This window comes from Phyllostomus hastatus, unplaced genomic scaffold (genome assembly GCF_019186645.2).
Source record: "Phyllostomus hastatus isolate PE091 unplaced genomic scaffold, TTU_PhHast_1.1 phas_scaffold_129, whole genome shotgun sequence".
Lineage (NCBI taxonomy): Eukaryota > Metazoa > Chordata > Mammalia > Chiroptera > Phyllostomidae > Phyllostomus > Phyllostomus hastatus.
The window spans coordinates 14,575,800-14,594,816 of NW_025334009.1; the positions used below are offsets into that span (position 1 = coordinate 14,575,800).

Here is a 19,017-nt window from a genome sequence, read left to right on the forward strand (position 1 = left end):
ACATTTGCTCACTAGAAACATTTTAACCTCCTCCCTTCTAGCACCCAGGACCTTATTATCCTCTCACTGTGGTCAAGACTTCCCTTTCTGACCCAATTTCTACCTACCCTAGTAGCACCACCTCGTAATAGGAGAGAGCTATGCATTTAAATACACCTAATTTAAACAGCCTCATGCACATTAGGGAGTTCCAAAGGTTGGCTTTTCTCCTCTTTTCTTTGATTTGGAGCATTCCGCATTGTCCAATAAACACACTCCACAGTGCTTTGCACCAATCCCTGTGGGCCAGGAGTCAAGTGTGGGCGGCCACAGATGGCCAGTGTTTCAAAAACAGAATCTTCCCCAAGGGTGACCATGCTTTGCGAATGGCGGTGATGCACAACGCAGGGTGTGGGGACGGCCCACCACTGAGGGTGAAAGGGGGCAGCTCCGCCCACCTACACATGTGTTTTAGGGAGAACCTACCAGCTTTAAGCCTGTAAATTGTTCAGTGTAGTAGTAACTGTGAGAGCTGGTAGTTTCAGTCATGCGTGGAAACCCTGGCTTTACAACCAAATCCATAGGAAAGTGTTACATTAAGCAATTTTAGTCACAGCTATTCACAAAAAAAAAGAAAAAAAAAGTCCCACTCGGGACCCAAGATTGCCCCACATGCCGGAGACTGGAAAGAGAGGGCAAGAGCGAAGATGGCGGTGAAAGCAAAGAAGAACCAAAGGTAGGGATGACCCGGGATGACTCGTCCCAGCCACAATCGTGACCTAGGTGTCTGAGAATGTCCAAGAACTTTCAAGACCCATTTCCTCAATAAACATTTTTCTTAAGCATTTAAAATCATCATCTTTGGTGTTTAAAGGGTGATTCTTTTAGGCAGCAGTGGGGGTGAGGGAAGGAGGACCAGCACCAAGTAATTCCAAAATTAAACAACAACAACAACAACAATAAAAATGCTTCATTATACAAGCTCTTTACCAAAGAGCTTAGAGGTTAGGGACAAAATAAAAGGCAACTGAATAGAAAATGAGGAAGGATTCACGACTAAGTTCTTCAGTGAAAGAAAAGGCGCTTTTACAAAATGAGATTTCCTGCCAACTCTCTCCCCTGTAACACAGGGGCTGGGGCAGCCAGTTAAAGGTACTTCTTTAGTGTTTGAATGCTTTACTGCAGTCCGTTAAGAAAGGAGTTTTTTCCCCATTTCAGTCTTTCAGAAACCCTACCACTGAAGCCATGGCGGGGGGGGGTGGGGGGGCGGGGAGGGTAGGGGTGGGCGGGCAGGGAAGTGGTGAATTAGATGTCCAAACAGCTGGATGGAAAAAGCAATTTGACTGACTAAGCTACACTGTCCCCGGCACCTCCTCGTCTTTGGGGACGACAAAAACAAATTGCTTCACTCGTCAGGTTATTCTGTTCGTGTAAAACGACATCCACGTTGCAAAAGGAATTTCTTTGAGATACAGGAACAGAACGTGATCTGTTGGTCTTTCTGGTCCAACAAGAGCTCTTCCTGCAAGCCCCCGCGCCTTCTGAGAACCCGGTCTTTGTCCTGAGCTGTGCGATTCTCGAATTTGGTTCTTCTTTCAGTATCTGTGGGAAATGCAGGGACCCACATGGGTTCTGACAGGCAGGGTATTAGCTCCACTGAGTTTTCACTGAAAGACCGACAGTGCCCAGAAGCACACAAGGTTTGTACCCGAGTCCAGGTTACGACCAACCAACCCTGTAAAGTGACAGACGCCATCCCACGGTTCTGCAGTGGGAGCCTGGCTTCAATGTTCCTTCTTTGGTACCGAGATACAGGTTTCAACAAAAAGATACTCATTCCGTCCTACATTTCCAGTGGGTGGCCATGGAGTTTGCAAATCCTTTACATTCAAAGGCCCGAGGGGGAGGGGCCGGGGGTGCTAACCACGAGGTCCTACAGCATGGCTCCGGAGCAGGCCCCTCTCTGTGACGAGACCCGCACACAGGGCGCAGGGCTCGGCTGTCCTATTCATTTGACTTTCAAACAGTCTATTTCCCTGAACTTCCAAGGCAGGAAAAAAAATTGTGCTTTTTAAAAGTAAAAGTTCATTCCTTGGCCCACTCTTCTGAGGACAAGAAATGCCTCCATTAACAGAACACCATTCGATCTAGGGTCGGGGATTGACCCCCACCCTCCTGCAGAGAGAGTCCAGAAGAGTTTGGAGGTGACTTCTTTCTTTCTCATGCTCCCAGCTGACTACACCTCAGCACACGCGTGCCCACCCACGCCAGTCCGCACACCAGGCCGTGTCCGGAAGCCCTCTTTCTGAGAATGGGGCGCGCTTTGTTCTTTTTGTTTTTTTCCGCTTCACTCTTTATAAGCAACAGCAACTTAACTTTTGAGAATGAGATGAATCAAAAACCTGAACTGCCTTTATTATTTTTAGACACTAACGTATGCAAAGAAAGGTTCTTTGGGAGGAGGTGTTATCATCTTCAGCTTCACTAATCTGATGTAAGATGGCTTCACACACACACACACCCCTACCTTACAAGAAACAAAGATCCCATACCCTAAAATAGGAACAGTCTGCTTTTCTTGGCTAGCAAGCCACAGCCACTTCTAGGAACAAGAAAAGATGCTGAACAGGAAGATAAACACGCTGAGGTATAAAAGGAGAACATAGGAACGTTCTCTGTTGCAGCATTAAAAAAAAAAAAAAAAGATTTTTTTTCCAAAAAGATCAAGATCACAAAACGCAATCTAACCCCATAAACACAGTATTCTCAAGAACACAAATAATCTATAATTAAGCATTTAAAATCCTATTTTTCCATTTTATACTTTTTTGTGTTTTTTTTTCCTTAGTAGTTTTTTTTTCATGTTTCCTTGGCTCAATCTACAGAATATTAGCCCACCACACATATCCAGTGCCTTCCCAGCCAGAGACGCTAGGCCTGTGCATGTCACGCCCCACGGAGGGAAGAGGGGAACGTGAACTCCACTGAGCGAGGGTGCGAGGCGGGCAGAGGACCTGCTGGAGAAGGAAATGCGAAGAGTGATGAGGTAGATAGAAATTATCACTTCACAGGCTCAATCCCTGCAGAAAAGACAAGTACATTCATCTGTAAAAAAATAAAGATGAGGTAGGACTTAAGCAATGTTGTACTTTTCTTGTTCTCTTTCAACAAAAGAAAAAAAGAAATTTCCCTGAGACTGTTTCTTCTTTGAAATTCAAAAGGGAAAAGGGAGGGAGGGGGTGGAGAGAGAGAGAGAGAGAAAGAGAAGGAGAGAAGGAGAGAGCGAGAGCGAGAGCGAGAGCGAGACATGCACACCCCAAACACAGAAGCCTAGAAAATGCGTTTAGAAGATGAGGATTCGATTGTTGCCAAAGTCGACCACGACGATCATCCCATCAGGGGTGATGGCGATGCCAGAAGGGCGGTCCATCTGCCCAAAGCCGCTGCCCTGAGCGCCGAACTTGCACAGGAAGCTGCCATTGGACTCGAACATCTGCACCCGGTGGTTCCTGGAGTCGGCCACGATGATGCGCCCCTCCTGATCCACGGCCACGCCCTGCGGGCGCAGGAACTGCCCATTGCCGGTGCCCTCTGAGCCCAGAAAGCGTGCCGACTGGCAATCGGGATGGATGACCAGGAGCCGGTGGTTGTTGAAATCGGTGACTACCAAGTGGCCCTCGTGGTTGAAGGCCACGCCCCGAGGGGAGTCAAAGTGCTTCCAGAGAGCCCCCTCGAAGCCGTACTTATTCAGGAAGACTCCATCAGGCCCGAACAGCTGGATGCGGTGGTTGCGAGTGTCAGAGACCAGGATCTTGCCCTCAGGGTTCACCGCCACATCCCAAGGGTAGTTGAACTGCCCGTTCTTGGTTCCTTTCTCGCCGAACTTGAGGAGGAACTGGCCCTCGAAGGTGAAGATCTGGATTCGATGATTGTCCTTGTCGGCCACAACGATCCTGCGGGAGGCGTCGCAGGCCACGCCGGCGGGCCGGTCGAACTGGCCAGGCCGGGAGCCCAGGGTGCCGAACTTGTGGTGGAAGGTGCCGCAGGGCTTGAACACCTGGATGCGGTTGTTGCTGCGGTCAGCGACGACGATGTAGCCCTCCTTGTCCACACTCACGCCCCAAGGGCGGCAGAGCTTGCCGTCACTGTCGCCCTCGCTGCCGAAGCTCAGGCCGGGCAGCCCGATGCCCACGTAGCTGCGGCCAGACTTGACCATGACCTTGAAGGGGCTGTTCTCGATGTGCTGGTTGCACATGGTGACCGACACCAGGTGCTCGCCCTCCATCTGGGGCCGGTAGCTCACCATGTAAGTCCCGTTCTGCTGATCACTCACTTCTGCCCCAAAAATGTTGCCGTCGGGGCCCAGGACCACAGCGGACATGACGTCGCCTCCCGAGAGACGAGGCTCCCCATCGTGGTCGTAGCCGACGACAGTGAAGGTGGCCACTTTACCCTGGAGGGCCCGCTTGAGGCCGTCGCCCGTGGCCTTGGTGAGCGGTGCGAAGGACCCGCTGCTGACGAAGCCGAAGGACTTGACGGCGAGGTACAGCGCCTGGTCGGGGGGCGTGAACATGATCCGGTCGTCCTCCTGGGGCTGCAGGAGGCTGCGCAGGGTCTTCAGCTCCTGCACCTGGGCCAGCATGCGGTCTCGGGCCAGCAGGACGTCCAGCGCCCTCCCCTCCTCCAGGACCTGCTGGACGGCACTGATGGTGCTCTCGAGCTTGTTGAGGTTCTGCCGCAGCTTCTCCACCTGCAGGTACAGAGACTTGGCCTTCACCTGGCGAATCTTCTCTACCTGCATGGAAAGGCGAGGATAGGGAGAGAGGACAGAGGCTTAGAACCGAGTGGAGAAAACACATGCCCTGGCCTGAGTCAGGAGGAAGCCTCAGACAGACCCATGCCAAGGGCTAACCCACAGAAACAACTGGCCCGCGCTCTGCACACACAGCAAAACTCAAAGGGGGGAAAGCACTGAGGAACTGCTCCAGACACGGGAGAGGACTGGAGAGGCATGACAGCTAAATGCAACGAGTGATCCTGGGCTGGGGGACAGTGCTACTAAAATTACTATTAGTGAAATCGGACTATTGACGGAGGATTCTATAACTACTATAGAATCGAGATTAAAACTTGATTTTAATGAACTGTGATTAGTTAAGAGAATGTCCTTGCTCAGAGGAAATATACAGTCCTTGCCCTCACAGAGGTCACATTTTAAGCAAACACACGGAGAAACACTGTAGGCCAAGTTCAGGAGATGCTGGGGGTCAGAGAGCAGAAATAGGGTAGGCATGCAAGACAGCGCCCAGGGAGGCCGAACTTAGAGTGGTCGGAGCAGAGGGAAGAGTGAGCACAAAGACCGTGGAGGTGGGTGCTTGGCTTGCAATGTCAATAAAACTATAGTTTTACGCAGGGAGTGTGTGAGTAGATTTAGGTTCCTTTTTCTTTTTTTAAAGATTTCATTTATGTACTTTTTAGAGACAGGGGAAGGAAGGGAGAAAGAAAGAAAAAGAAAGAAAGAGAGAGAGAGAGAGAGAAAGAAAGGGGAAGAAAGAAAGAAAGAAATGCAAGAGATACATCAGTAAGTTGGCTCTTACATGCATGCCCCCGAATGGGGACCTCGCCTGTAACCCAGGCATGTGCCCTGATTGGGAATCGAACTGGTGACCTTTCGGTTCGAGGGCTGGTGCTCAATCCACTGAGCCACACCAGCCAGGGATGATTTATGTTCCTATATAAGCTATGCGGACCATGCACTGGAGAGACAAGTGAGGAAGGAGAGTGCAGCAATCAACCCCAGTGAGGGGTGATGGCACCTTAGGCAAAGGAGATGGTCGTGAAGGGGACAGAAAAGCAGCAGAAAGGATACCGGCGGCAGAACCAGCAGGACTTCCTGTTGACTAGCCAGTCTTGCACTCTTCAAAAGACTGACTTTTCTTTCAGTTTTTTTCAATTTTGTTTGTTTATTTTTAGAGAGGAGAAAGGAGGAAGAAAGAGAGGGGAAACATCAATGTGTGGCTGCCTCTCAAGTGCCCTCTACTAGGGACCTGGCTCACAACCCAGGCATGTGCCCTGGCTGGGAATTGAACCAGTGACCCTTTGATTTGCAGGATGGCACTCAATCCACTGAGCCACACCAGCCAGGGCAAAAGACTGACTTTTCAATGCAGCTATAGAGTCTGAAATGTCTTGAAAGATAACCTCCTATCCTCCCTCACTCTTTCCACCCCCCCCACCCCCCGCCACGAGACTATGCAGAGAAAATGGATTGGTGAGATTACACCTCCCCTATTCTTCTCTCCTAACCTCTAAAGAACAGGTTTTAGAAACCTTCAACAGGGAGCCCAAAAGGCCTAACACAGAAAATTTGGAGAAAGGAGCTCTCTAAACATAAAATGCTATAATAAACATTGAGTCTGATCTGCTGTAACAATTCCTGCTTCTGAGGTTCTCAACCCACACCATTAAGGAATGCAAGATTTTGTCTGACCAATGAAACAGAGTCATTTCTTCATTCTTTTGCATTAACTAACTAAAAAGCCTCTAATTTTGAGTCATTTCCTCCATGAAGGGAATACGTAGGTCACCTGGCTAGATCACACTGCTTTGCAGAGGACAGTGAATTTGGAGTGCACTGCTGTTGTGAAAGCTACAGAAAGCCTATTTCGAAATAAGGGTACACTGGTGGGAGGCCTGGATTCTAATCAGGTTTTCCCTTGGGGAGCAATGATGTGATTTCTGACCCATGCATGTGCTTTTTCACCTGTCCACTGTGGAAGCAGGACACACCTGTGCAGAGAGGACCTTGTGGGGACAGATCAAAGAGAGGCTTTGTCTTTTGGTCCTGCACTGGACCAAACCTCCAGGCTTTAGTTCTGACCCCTCAGCCAGGTAGGCGGTTGTAGCTAACTGCAAGAGGAAGCCAAGAACACTGGAAATGTATAAGCCACGAGAATGAAAGATGCCCTGGCTGGTGTGGCTCAGTGGATTGAGTGCTGGCCTATAAACCAAAGGTTGTCCGTTGGATTCACAGTCAGGGCACATACCTGGGTTGTGGGCCAGGTCCCCAGTTGAGGGCGTGCGCAGAGGCAACTGATTTATTTTTCTTTTGCACATCAATGTTTTCCCGCCTCTCCTCCTCCCTCCCTTCCCTTCTCTAAAAATAAATAAATCTAAGAAAATATAAAATGTATGATTTGATGAGTTAAAAAAAAAAAAGAACGAAAGATGTATCCAGATACATGAAATTGTTTCCCTGGCATTCAGTAATGTTTTGCCAAAATAAACACACACACACACACACCCCATTGTGTCAAAGAGGTGCAGCTGTTACAAGCAGGAAAACTTTGCTGGGTCAGGGCAGAAAAATTAGTAATGAATAAAAGAGAAGGGGTATTCTCACATGATTTGGAGCAAGGTGCCATAGCAAAAGGTGAAGATAAATGGGACTGAGGTGTGTCCAGAATGAGCAAGCCTATTTTGGAGGAATCTGAAAATGAGTTTTTTTAGGCAAGTAGACACAAAGTTTACGGCAGGAAGAAATCGACTCTTTTCCCAAATCTGCTTCTCCTAGAGCGAAAACCACGCTCTCCGTTTAGAGAGCTGCCTTCAGAAGAGGCCCGTGAGCCAGCCTCACAGGAGGGAGGATAACTTAGGTGAGATCTGCAGAAACACACAAAGGCCTTTTCATCAGCAAATCCAGAAGAGCGAGTTTGTGGCCGAGTTCACCACAGAGCTCTCAGGTTGCAAGAAGTGGGCCCCTTTCAGTTATAATTAACATTCGTGGGTGGCACGAGACCGACAGACCACGGGGACATCGGAGTGCCTGAAAACCATGTCGGGGCCACAAAGGTGCCTAACTAAAATAGGTGCCGAATTAAATCTTGCACTTGTTTCTACTCAAGCAGCCTTTCTTTTCTTGTCCAAGAGCGATGAAGCCGTAGTTTCTGAGAGGTCCTAAGAAGCAGAAAGCGAACTACATGGAAAATGCAGAATCCGATAGCCTTCCAGAGAAGGTTCTGACTGGTGAGGGTCACTTTCAGAAATTGAGACGCCACCTCTACCATCATATAATTGGGATGACCAAAATAAGCATGCAGCCCTGGCTGGTGCGGGGCTTGGTAGATTGAGTGTCGGTCTGCAAACTGAAAGGTCACCAGTTCCATTCCTGGTCAGGGCACATGTCTGAATTGGGGGTTGGGCCCCCAATGGAGGATGTGCCAGAGGCAACTGATTGGTGGATCTCTTGCACAGTGGTTCTCTCCTTTCCCCTCTTTCTAAAAACAAAAACAAGCATGCATACACCTCAGTGCACCCTTTTAAATCAGCTTTGACCTGCCTGGTGTAGCTCAGTGGATTGAATGCGGGCTGTGAACCAAAGTATCGCAGGTTCGATTCCCAGGCAGGGTACATGCCTGGGTTGCAGGCCATGACCCCCAGCAACTGCACATTGATGTTTCTTGCTCTCTCTCTTTCTCCCTCCCTTCCCTCTCTAAAAAATAAATAAAAATAAAAAATAACAATCTTAAAGAAAAATAAATAAATCAGCTTTGTACTCAGCCTTACTTGTGTGTTCTGAGAATGTAGTAATGGTACAACTGGCCCACTTGCAGGCGTACTGCCCCCTTTCCTCAGAAGGGGGGTAGAAGACTCGAGAGGAAAATACTGGGATGGTGAGATGAGTGGGGAGAGCCATCTTCCCAGCTGATTTTTATCTAAACAGCACACCAGTGTGCTCAGCACTCTTTCCTGCCCCAACAGGAAGAAAGGGCACACGCTCAGTGCCCTCACCAGTGGAAAGCTGCCTTTCCACCAGGGCTCAGGAAGTGCATCCAGCCAGGACACCAAAAACAAGGATGTTTCCTACCAGCCTGCTTTCATAACAACGGCTGCGATTGTACTGCTTTTCTGCTTCCTTCTGCGCGTGTGCGATAGAACACTTGGGACTCCCTCCGCTCTTGGTACCCGACTACTTCTGAAAAGGCTCCTTGTTGTTTTTATTGCCTGGGCAGCACCCACAAGGTTCCAGGGACCCCTGAATTTCTCTGCCAATGGAACTCTGGAAAGGTACCAAGTACTCTAAAATCAGAGCCGGGGTCCAGAATCGGGCATGTGGTTCAGGGAAGAAATGCTGGCCGCTAGCCGGCGGAGGAGGCCCAGACCAGGGGTGGGGGCATGCACCATCCATTACCTTCCAGAGCAGCTCGCACTCCCGCTCCTCCAGGGCCTTCTTGTGTCTCGCCGTCACGGCTTTGACCTCCGACTGCACCACCTTGGCCTTCATCTCCACCTGTTCTGCCACCGCCTGGGCCTGCTCGATGCTCAGCTGGAAAACCAGAAACAGTCACGTGGCATTAGACGGACCTTCACAGGCCTCAGACAGAACATTTAAGACCGCTTTCTTTCTCCCCAGACCTGAAAAGCCAACACCCCGGGCCCCCCAGGCCGCTGGATCCACTTCCTTGGAAAAGAAAGCAGGCACTTAGGGAGAGAATGGCATCTATCTGACATGTAACTGAAGGAGCTGCTGGCAAGCGCTGGATTTCTTTGTATGAGAAATGGCACCTACGCAGTGAATGTCAGGACTATTAAAAGACACTCTGACACAGTGAAACCAGTGTAGCTGGGTCGCAGCCGAAAACGGGGGATGAGGATCAGATGTGAAATGCACTTCCCCCGGCACACGACCAACTTCCCCAACTTTCCGGCCGTACACCCTGCCTCGGGGGGACCCCGACGGCTGGGCACAGCCCTCGGGTGAGGGCTCGAGACAGGCTGCAGCCCGGCGGTTATCCATCACCTCCCTGCCGAGCCACTTCCAGCCAGAACCAACACCAAGTGCGTCCTGGGAATACGGGTCACCGAAGAAACCGTGCCCTGTGGTCAGAGACCATCTATACACCACCGCGCCGCCCCCCCCCGCCCCACCCGGTACCACCAGCTCTAGTAAATCAGCCAGTTTAATCAGACGTATTATTGTTCATAAAAAATTAATCCAGACAGAAGGCCTCGTGTTTTCATTAATATTACATGACGTGTCTTCAAAAGCCACAAGGATTTCTTTGAGATACTGAGGTATTAAATCAGGGATTCCAAACTGACTGCTGAGGGTGCAATAGTTGTAGAGCAGGTGTCCAAAGCCAGGAGGGGCTTGGGGGAAGCACGCGGAGTTTGGAGCTGCCCCGACCAGAGGGGCTCGGGTGTTTGGCCACCGTCCCGCAAAGCGAAAGGTCGCAGGTTCGATTCTGGGTCAGGGCACGTGCTCACACTGATGTTTCTCTCCTTCTCTAAAAATGATTAAAAATTTTAAAAAGACAAAAAAAAAAGTTTGGGCCCAGAAATTGGTTATGGGTGACCAAGCCTCTGTGTACCCTGGACTGAGGAGTTTCTGGAACCTAGAACACGTCTAAAACTGGAGTAATACTCGGGGGACGAGGCTGATGGCCAACCGAAGGAGTCAGGCATCCAGGCTCAAATCCTGGCTCCACATCCTACTAGTGGGAAGACCTTGGAATAGCTCCTGGCCCCAACTGTGGGGAAGGGGGCCTGTGAGAACAGCACAAGGGGAGACGTGGAAGGAGCCGACCACAGCACCAGGCACAGGTAACTGTGAACCGTTCTCAGGAAAACACCTCCAACAAAAACTCTACCATCCCTTCCTCGAGTCCCACTTAGCTCTCCTCGGACACGCAGGATCGCATGCACCTAGGCCTGCCTAGTCACATGCCCCACCTTTTAATTGTGGCAAAATGCAGAACATAAAATTCGCAATGCTTCCATCACCCCCAAAGAAAACCACGGCGCCCAGTAAGCAGCAGTCATTCTCCATCTCAGCTCCGCCTCCCCCGAGGCAACCATAACCTTCGGACTCAAACCACCCATGATCAACCTTATTACTACAAACACGGGTCCGGCTCAACAGCTGCAACTCATTCGGTCATTTAAAACCACCTCCCAATAAAATACGGTAAAATTGAGGCCTCTATTTACCAAGTTGAATCCCCTCGGCCGGCACGACAGGGGAGCCACACCCCACGCTGCACTCTCAGCTCCTGTCCTCGTGAGGCCGAAGGACCCGCTGAGCTGGTCAGAGTGGGCACCAGGGTGGGTCTGCACAGCCCACAGGCTGGCCACCGCCCGGAATGCCTCCCTCTTCCAAGTGCATCCTGAAGTTCAAAGCCCAACTCAAAAACTGCTTCCTTCATGAAGCTGGAAAGTGCAGGGCAGCGTCACACCATCTTTCTGCTCCACCTTTACCATCTTATCCCAACTGTCAAACTAAGTGAGGGCTAAGTACAGATAGCCTCTGGCTTGTAATGCAAACAATCATCTATACATGTTAAACTTGTTCGTGTCTGTGGACGTAGCCGTGTTTCTCAAAGCGCTAGGTAACTGTACTGGCCTAAATACTGCCCACTTCGCCGCCAAATTCAGGTGCATCTAAAACCTCAGAATGTGACCTTAGTCGGAAGTAAGGCCTTTGCCGATGTTAACATGAGGTGATGATGGACTAGGGTGAGAACTAAGTCCACGGTCCTCACCACGTAAGGTCGAGGGAAGACGGAGACACAGGCACACAAAAGGAAGGCCATGTGAAGGCAGGCAGAAACTGGGAGTGACACCCGGGACACCAAGGACTGGTGGCGACAGCCAGAAACTAGGACGAGGCAGGGAAAGAATCCTTCCCTAGAACCTTCAGAAGGTGCACATTCCTGCTGACACCCTGATTTTGGACACCCAGCCTGCAGATCTGTGGAGATAGTACATTCCTAGTATAGTAAGTCACCCAGCTGGTGACCTTTGTTGTAGCAACCCTAGGAAACTGATACAGTTGCCAAGAAGTGGAAGCGGATAGATACATCCCAATTATCCCTAAGACAAAAATTTAGAATGACCAATCAAAAAGTGTGCATATAAAGCCCTGGCTGGCGTACCTCAGTGGATTGAGCGCAGGCTGTGACCAAGCATCGCAGGTTCGATTCCCAGTCGGGGCACATGCCTGGGTTGCAGGCCACGGCCCCCAGCAACTGCACATTGATGTGTCTATCTGTCTGTCTGTCTCTCCCCTTCCCTTCCCTCTCTAAAAATAAATAAAATCTTTTTTATTAAAGTGTGCATATAAGCAAATATCATAATGGGGTAAACAGGTCTCAAATATCTCAGGCCAGCAGTCAACGTTCATGCAAGAAAAAAAGAGAGACCTCACCAGACATTTAAACGGGTGCAATTTAACGGAGGGAATCTGGATAAATAGGAACTGGAGAGGTGCTAGGGCGAAGGGGACACTGGGGATTATAGACAGACAGTAACTTCAGGAAGCAGCTGCCACCCCTCGAGCTAGGACAACACAAAGAGAAGACACGGGGGTTTGCCCAGCTCATCCGTGGGGAGGCGAAAGCTAGAAATCGGAACCCACTCCTGCAGACGGGATGAAAAACATGCCCCTGGCGGGAACATGAAGATGGAGGAAGCGAGTCCCTTCTTCCCACTCCCAGGTGCGTGGTTTGGAGCTAGTGCTGCAGCCCAGCAACCCGCGGCGGTAGTGTGAAAGGGCAGGAGAACAATTTGTAATCAGCACACCTTGTTTTATTGGTTATTCGTTAGCAAAGAGCCGGCGTCCACGTAAAGATCTGACCAACACAACCAAGCCTAGGTCCGTATTCCTTAATGTTTCCTCAATGGTCAGCAGGGGAGGCGAATTGCTTTCTATTTATACCAACGTCTTATTATTTCTACAAAACTGATTTTCTATAAAAAAAAATCACAAGAAATGGAAGTAAATAACAGGCCCACACTCCTGCAGGGGCAAGAAAAGGCTGGGAGGGCCACGACCGACCCCCACCCTTTGCTGGGGTGGGAGCGGGGAGGCCCGTTCAGCACGCGACGGTCTCCCTCACCTCTCCCCGTCCTGTCGCCCAGCCGGGCTTGCTCCCTCGTGTCCTGCCAGGCCCCTGCGAGCCCTTGGGTCTGGAACATGCTAGTAGGAACTGTTTCTTCCACCTCCATTTTTCAAGGAGGCAGAAGGTGTGAAAGCTCTTTACTGTACTATCCGCAAGCAGGCAGGGAGAGTTAGCAGTCCTAGGGCCGAGAGTCAGAGAAGCTTCACGTTACAGACAAAATGGACCTTCCCTCCCCACACCGCACACAAGGAGGCCAAGCCCTGCCCGCCAGGATGTGCAGACCAGGACCTGCTGGCTGGGGTCCCATTACCCAGAGCAAGGCCTCGGAAGGGGACAAGAGGCAGGTGGGTTGTGGGCTGGGGAACAGGAACAGTGGAGAAGGGGCTGGGTCAACTTTGAAAACGGAATCACACTTTGCCATTAAAAAACAAAAAACGACAAGCATGGATGACGGGGGTGAGAAAAAAATGTTATCATGCTCTACATGTTAACAGATCCAAGCAAACACTGGGAACGTTGGGAGTCCAGCGGACTCTCGTGCCGGCCACCCCGTGCTGAGGAGCCCAAGGCTCTACTGTGCGTTTCCCGGGGAAGGGTGCAGTCAGCTATTAGTGGCATCTGCCATGGAGACCAGTGATGGCCTGGTGGCTGGTACCGTAAAGTGTCCCGACAGTCAGCAGGTAATACTAGTGGCCAACACAGCACCCAGAACCTCAGTCCGAGACACCAGATGTGGAAAAGGCTACAGTGCACTCCACATATCATTTTAGTCACATCTGATATCTTTGTCATGGGTTTATCCTAAATTGTCGGGAGGACTTTCCCTTTATTAGTTGTATATAAAATAAACGTGCAGCTTACACTCAATGACACCTTAAATGTGATGAAAGAAACACAGTAATTAAGGGAATCAAGGCTCTTTTTACATGGAGAGCCACCATATCCCTGATCCTGCTTAGAACACCCCCAGGTAAACAAGGCACCTCACAAAACCCTCTAGTTACCTCGGTGACCAAAAGTGTATGTTTAGGAAGAGTCGAAGTAACGGTGTTCTTAAAAGCAATAACAACGAGGCCCACTACAGACGTCTTCCGTGCTTCCTTTGTTGTAACTCTAGACCCTCGCTGGGGTCAATTCCCCTCACAGGGCTATGTATCGACTGAATTAACTGAAGGAGTTACCTCTGGGTGCTCTGTCAAGAACTGAGACCCCTGAGCTAAACACGGCCAAGCTGCGATTCTCCCAGAGGCACCAAGCAGGAACTGTGTGGTTCCTGCCCAGCTGTCCGTGGAACACTTGGAGCTTAACACTGGATGAAAAAGGACAGTCAGTGAGGAGTTGTGCCTTTGTTGTATCCACTCTTCCCATCCAGAAATGACTTACTAGACACTCACACAAAAACTACTCGTGACATGGATGGCATAGCTCAGTGGATTGAGCACGAGCTGCGAACCAAAGTGTCGCAGGTTTGATTCCCAGTCAGGGCACATGCCTGGGTTGCAGGCCAGCAACCACACATTGATGTTTCTCTCTCTCTTTTCCCTCCCTCCCCTCTCTAAAAAACAAACAAACAAACAAACAAACAATCAAAAAAACAAAAACAAAAAACCTACTCATGAATATAAGCTGAGGAAGACAGCAGAGTGGGAGGAAAAAGAGGTGTCCAGGACGAGAGGGCCTCACTAGGGAGATTATTAATACGTGCGCTGCTTACAGCACTGGGCTGTGTCCTTACCGCAGGAGAGGAGCCCAGGAAAACCTCGGGCCTTGTGGCACCAACGCAAACACACAAACGTGGGTCTGCGGTGTGACTCGGGGTGCAGCAGTGACTGGAAAGAGGCAACACGCCCTCCTGCTGAGCCCCCAGTAAGTGTGTATGTATTATCTCCAGCCGTGGAGGGGAAACTGATAAGTGAGATAAATGTCCCTGGGCGAGGAAAGGGAACAGAGTGTCTGAAAGAGTTTTTCTAAACAAAAGCTGTTCAGTGGAAATGAAAACACCCAATTCCCAAATTGTACGGAAAACCCAGACACGAGGCAGCTAGCGTGTAATTCTGGGACACTGATACTCATTTAAAGGTGGTGTCAGGTTGATAAAGACTTAAACCCGCCTGCAGAGCTGGCTGCCTAGTATTCTTCACTTTCCCTGGGGTTTTACACATGGATGGATGGTGCCACCCCGACCCCCACCCCAACCCAACAGGAGAGACAGTGGGAGAAGAGGAGGAGACCCACACTCTTTCCCTGAGGGTGGCCTGTGGGACAGCGCAGGCGTGAGCAGACCCCCACGTTAAGCCCACCTCTCTCTCTGCACCGCACGGACAGGCCCAGGCCCAGTGGCAAGAATGAGATTACCCTGGAGAGCGGGACGGGGCCAAGCGACTGGCGGTGCTGGCACCCAGGCCTGCGTCCCTGGATACCTGAAGCCTGATCCGCCAACATTCTTCTACCTGGTCACCTGAGACTATTCATCCTCTCTTAGTTGACTGTAACCAAGAGTCCTAATTAAGAGAGCATGGGAAATTTTTAAATCAGGTCATGGGGTATTCAAGTTTTTTTTTTTTTTTCTTCATGATTCTTTCACTCATATTGCGGGGGAGGGGGTGGTGCGCAGCTAGAGAGAGACCACCTGCCTCCCAAATGAGAGACAGCATCCATTAGATTTGGAATCAAACTGCAATTCTATTCACTGCCCATGTGCCTCTGGCAGGTTACTTGAGGTTAACCTCTTTGGAGCAAAGTCTTCTCTTTGCAAAATGGAAAGAGTGACACCCGCATCATTCAGGCGCTCCTATGTGTGCACCAAGTACCTATTTCAGTGCCTGGAACAAAGCTGAAGGTCAGTAAACATGTCTGGCAATTCTTGCTGACGAAAAGAAAGGCCCATGATTAAGGAGATCTGGCATTTTGTTCTTCCATTTCCGTATTTGCAACAGAAAAAAGTGTTTCCTTGGCCTACTTCCTGGGATAGTTAGTAGCCATTCCCAGCACTCCTTGTGGTAACTTTCCATCATGGCAGGCAGGCGTGCCTGCAGGTTACTTTAGTCTAAGACGGTAAAAGAAAAACAGAAGGGACCAAAATAAACCAAAAAAGTCTAGATTAACTTAGAATTTCATTTGTACAACTTCAAACAATTATGCTTAAGCCCTGACCAGTGTGGCTCAGTGGGTTGGATATCACCCTGCAAAGCAAAAGGTCGCCAGTCCAAGTCCTGGTTGGGGCGCATACGAGAGGCGGCCCATCGATGTCTCCCTCTCACATTGAGGTTTCTCTCCCTCTTTCTCCCTCACCCAAAAATAAATTTTAAAGAAAATTATGCTTAGTCATTAGGCTCAGTTCTTTTCATTTGGGGGCACAATGGTATGATATCTATCACTCTTGCTTTAACATGAAGAGTGACGACGTTTACTTTTTTAATGGGTAGAAAAATCACGTCCAATAGAGGAAATCAGGAAGAGGATATAGGGCAGAGACGGCTGGTTGGCCAGAACATCCATTCCACTTCAGTTCTGTTCTGCTACTGACTTACTGCTAATACCAGATAAAAAGTAACAGAAGCTCTATTTTGTTTAAGGCCGCAGTGAGTTTGGATAAAAACACCTTGCAACTGATGTGGTCATGATATTGGGCATTCGGCCAGTGAATGTGTTACGCAAGACCTCTGGGAGCCCTGGCCCAGGTATTCAATAGGTTAGTGCATCACACCCACACACCAAGGTGGCGGGTTCAATGCCGGGCAGGGCACATACAAGAATCAACTGATGAATGCAGCAGTAAGTGGAACAAATCAATATTTTTCTGTCTCCCAAATCAATTAAAAAAAAAAAAAGACATATGGGAAATCTCTATAAAATAAGAGCATGCCTACTTCCATTCAATTGGTCAGAACATAGATGTAACATGTGGTGTCCCAGCAGCCATTTTGGGGCACAGCAATAAATGCCAACACCTAGGAACGACAGGGTCTTAGAAATAAAGGACTCTCCAGTCACTACCTGTATCTTTTAGTATCAGAGGGTAAAACCTTGAGTCTTTCCTTAAAACCGCTCTTTCTGGGAGCAGAGTAAAAAGGCCTGTTACTAGTTGCAAAATTCACTTCCTAACTCATCAAAACAAAGTCTTAATCTGTGACAGAAAGCAGCCGAGTGGCCGCTTGGGAACATGGGAACAGAGAGGGAAGGATTACGAGGAGAGGGAGAGAAGGTTACAAGACAACTTTTGAAGGTAACAGACATGTTCATAATCTTGACTGTGATGTTTTCATGGGTGAAATATATACCAAACATGTGGTGTACACTTTAAATACGTGCAGCTTACTGTCCACATTTTCCTTAATAAATATGAAAAATTCTTGCCTCAGTCCCACCTTAGAAGAAAATACTACTAGTCATTTATGACTAAAGGCGTTAGCCATTTGTTATGCATTGCAAATGAAATACTATGTTTTTTGTTATTTAATGGTGTTTTATTTTTTGGTTGTACAGAAGTTGTATATTGAAATACAATCATGGATTTTTTTAAAAAATTAATATTTTGATCTACTTCTACTACCAATTTTTCTGTGCCTCTTTTCTGGGTCTGCCTAATTTTTCCTGAACCAACTTCACTTGAGTGTTGTCGTTTTACTTAACACTGCATGTATTTATTTTTAATGTGATCACAAACACTTGATAAATTTAAGTAGCTAAAAAAAATCCTTATACCTACTTGTTGATCATCATAATGGTGCAACAGATACCTTCAAAATGCAGGGCCCTGTCTCAGAGGAGATTCCCAAAGGGGAAATGAGTTACTCCCACATTTAAAGCTCTGGATGTTTCCCAAAACGTGTTCTCTCACCCACAAAGAGTAAGCATGGTGCATTCTGTTTATCCAAACGAGTGTTCTGGTGTCATTTTAAATGGATAACTGCTCAGGCTAAATATATTGAGTAGCTGAATTTTCTCTGTATAACAGGTGTGTTTTTGTCTCCTTCATTCCTTTATCCATGCGTCTTCCTGTTTTAACCGCCTGCCATATTTTATAGTTTGTGTTCCTTTTAATACGCATAAGTATCCACTTCTATTTTTCTTAATACTTCCCCCCTCCTCTCCATGTAACCCTTTAATCTAGCTAGGTTTGAATTTTGGTGCTTGTTATGATTGATTAAAGTCTATTCCTTCTCCCTCCCTTACCATCCTTTATCATTGGTTTGATGCCTTCTTGTTTTGTTCATTTTTATTGAATGTGTTGGGGCTATAACTGGTCAACAAAATTATGCAGGTTTCAACTGCGCAATTCCACAACAGATCACCTACACACTGTATTGTGTGTTCTCTATCCCTCGGTTTGATGTCTTCTTAACTGCCTTGTGTGAGTAGCAAAATAAAGCCTATTTCTGGCATATCTACTGTCCCTTGGATCTGCCAATTTGTCAATACAAATAAATGGCTTCTAAAAGCCCCCAAATGACATACTTAATACATTAACACTAGTACAAGCAAATAAACAAACCTAGGACAGTTTCTTAAACCAATAACTTATGAATCAGAATCTGTTCTTACCCTGTGACTAGAATAATTCAGTTTTTTTGTGGGGTTTTTTTTTTGTTTTTTTTTGGGGGGGGGGGTTGTTTTGTTTTTTAAGGAATGAGGTGGCCCTGGCTGGTGTGGCTCAGTGGATTGAGCGTGGGCTGTGAACCCAAGAGTTGCCAGACTGATTGCCAGTCAGGACACATGCCTGGATTACTGGCCACGCCCCTGGTTGGGGGCATGACAGAAGCAAGTGATTGATGTATCTCTCACACATTGATTCCTCTCCCTCTCTTTTTCCCTCCCTTCCCCTCTCTCTAAAAGTAAATAAAAATATTTTACAGGAAGTAGTTTTAAATACATTTTCAAGAAACTTACCACTCTTCCAAAATTGTGTTGACTATATCCTGTCCTTCCTTCTCTGATGCTCACATTAAGAACAGAAACAGTCTTCGTACCATCTCTGCTGTACTCTTTAATATAAATGCTATAAAGTGACAGTGTAAATACTGTGTGTTTGGGCCCTTTACTTAACAGTTTGACCAACTGCATGAAGAACTCAAGTGTCCAAAGCAGGTCCACCCAAGTCAGTGTGCTCCTTTCCGGCGTTTTACCAGCACGTCTTTAG

The 19,017-nt window shown here is 48.4% G+C and overlaps 1 protein-coding gene across 1 annotated transcript in view; it reads right to left on the reverse strand.

Annotated features, from left to right (window-relative positions):
* Positions 1-3,322: 3,322 nt before the first annotated feature.
* Positions 3,323-19,017, reverse strand: part of TRIM71 (tripartite motif containing 71) — a 64,121-nt gene continuing 48,426 nt past the window's right edge. The window contains exons 3-4 of the mRNA XM_045856505.1: positions 9,170-9,304; positions 3,323-4,774 (exon numbers count right to left, since the gene is read on the reverse strand). Coding sequence (XP_045712461.1) covers positions 3,323-4,774; positions 9,170-9,304 — 1,587 coding nt within the window. The remainder of the gene's footprint in view (positions 4,775-9,169; positions 9,305-19,017) is intronic.